The sequence below is a fragment of the Coregonus lavaretus genome, assembly GCF_964263955.1.
Source record: "Coregonus lavaretus genome assembly, chromosome: 13".
Classification (NCBI taxonomy): domain Eukaryota; kingdom Metazoa; phylum Chordata; class Actinopteri; order Salmoniformes; family Salmonidae; genus Coregonus; species Coregonus lavaretus.
In genome coordinates, this window is record NC_140000.1 from 23,004,204 (window position 1) to 23,006,371 (window position 2,168).

General features: G+C 41.9%; 1 protein-coding gene across 1 annotated transcript; it reads right to left on the reverse strand.

Annotated features, from left to right (window-relative positions):
- Nucleotides 1–500: 500 nt before the first annotated feature.
- On the reverse strand, nucleotides 501–1,676 carry LOC311139979 (protein rapunzel-like; the record flags this gene model as incomplete). Its single annotated transcript, XM_084174964.1, has 1 exon — nucleotides 501–1,676. One exon carries the CDS (start codon nucleotides 1,674–1,676, stop codon nucleotides 501–503), a length of 1,176 nt encoding a protein of 391 aa, XP_084031090.1.
- Between the last annotated feature and the right edge of the window lie 492 nt (nucleotides 1,677–2,168).

Consider the following 2,168-nt stretch of genomic DNA (forward strand, 5'->3'; position numbering starts at 1 on the left):
AGTCAAGGGATCTGAAGACTTTTCGAAGGCACTGTGCAATCTACACACAATACCCCATAATGACAAAGTGAAAACACGTATTTATACATTTAGCAAATGTATTAAAAATAAAACCCAGAAATAGCTCATTTATGCTGGCTGGTATGCTAATGTAATTATGGTAATCATGAAATACAAAAATGTAGGTAAAATAAGGTATCTTACTTTTCTCTTAGGTAGAAGGAAGTACCAAGTTCTTATACTTTGTCACTGTTGTTGAGTAGATAACCACAGCCTGACATAAAATGTCTCTATTTTTTATACACATAAAAATCCTGATAGTTTAAACTATCACAAACTACACAATAATCTACCATGCCGATAAGCAACTAAATATAACAGATTACATTTCCCACAATCACAAGCTAAAGCATGACCTATGTTTAAAAACACCTCTAAACTCATATATAAACATCAATGTATTTTATTCATAGTTTTCCATTGCACTGTGAAACAAAAAGCTAATTAGGATGAATGAATAGGTACGCATTTTGGTGTTGTCCATAGTAGTAACAATCCTCTTGGAAGTTTTTGGTCATCACCACTTTCTTATAGTAGCTGACAGCATGCACCTGGCAGTTGGGGAGTCTTTCGCTGAGGACCTGAGCCACATCTATCATGTTCCTTTTCAGTTTCTGCCCCTCAATCGCTTGCTGGATCTGACCCTTGTTGATAGGCTTAGGCTCAACACTGAAAGAAATCACCACTTTGGTGTTGTTCTTGGTCATCACATCAAAGTAATTAGCTCTTCCTTCACTGCCATGGTAGTTCTTTCCAGCTAGCCAGTTGAAAAAGAAACAGCGCTCCTTGTCATTGAAGACCATGATACACCAGCTCACCCAGTAATATTTCTTAACAAGGGTGTCCAATATGGATTTGGTGAAGTCAAGGTCAACACTTTCAGGTTTCTCCCGAAGCTGGTTTTCTATGTCCAGTTTGGCTTGATCAGCGAAGTTTTCAGTGCAATCGTCCACCGCTGCTTTCATGCGGTTCTCAACATCTTCGAAACGCTCCTGCCACTTCTTCACCATCTCATCCCCCACAACCCCTTCCTTGAGGCTGGCGTAACCATTGACAGCAATGATGCCCACCACAAAGAGCTTCTTAAGCCTGGCACAGAAATCTTCTACCGCCTTTCTACTCCTTTGTTCTGTGTCAAGCACTATCTTCAGCATTTGGTCACCTGAGGTATTGTATCCAGTAACAGCATTGTAGAGGGCGTCCAGGTTCAAGTCTGCGTCCGTGTTCTCATAATGGCTGAGGAACTTCTCCATCTTCTTCTCTTTGAACCTGGGCTTGGCGTTGACAAAGTCCTGGTACTTTTCAAACTGGCTGAGCATTTGTGCCTCACGGTCAAAGTTCTGCTTATTCAAGGAGGTCTTCTGCAGCTCCAGGGCGATTTGGTCGATCTCAGCCTGGATGCCTTCCAGTTTCTGGTTGACCATGCTGAACTGCTCAGTCAGGTAGCGGGCGTCCTGCCCTTCCGGGTTGCTGAGGATCTCAGCGGAGGCTACGAACACGGCCTCCAGGACGGGATGGAGCTGGCCCACAGTGGCTGCCAGGACCGTAGAGGCCTGTCCCATAATCTCCACCGCCTTCTCGATCTTGTCCTTGTTTTGCACGAGCCATTCTGCCATACTGGTCATTGTGAGGGCTCTGTCACAGATTAACGTCCAGCTAGCTCTTCAAAGAGTCTTCAAATATGTTAATGTCTGAAAGAGAAAGAGGAAGAAACATAAAAACCAAACACCTGCAGAAACTAGGCCCTCCATGGAATGAGTTTGACACCCCTGGTGTAGAAAATGATTGTACCATCTAAACCGCTTTGAAATATATTTTCCATAACCCAAATTATTGTATATTCAGCTGTTTGAAGCTGGTGTACAAAACCAAAAGTAAAAGATGCAAAAAGGAAACTTCAGAAGGGGAAGCATAGAAATAGCACACATATAACAGATCTACCACTTCTTAGACTTGCTTTCAATGGGAAAGATCTATAACTCACATTTCTATGTGAATTTGGTCGCCCAAAGAAGTTACATGTTGTAGCTTTAAGAATACATTCAATCATTGGAATTTGTAGAAGTCTTTTGTATAAGATGTTTTTAGACACATAAAAAAAGACAGTG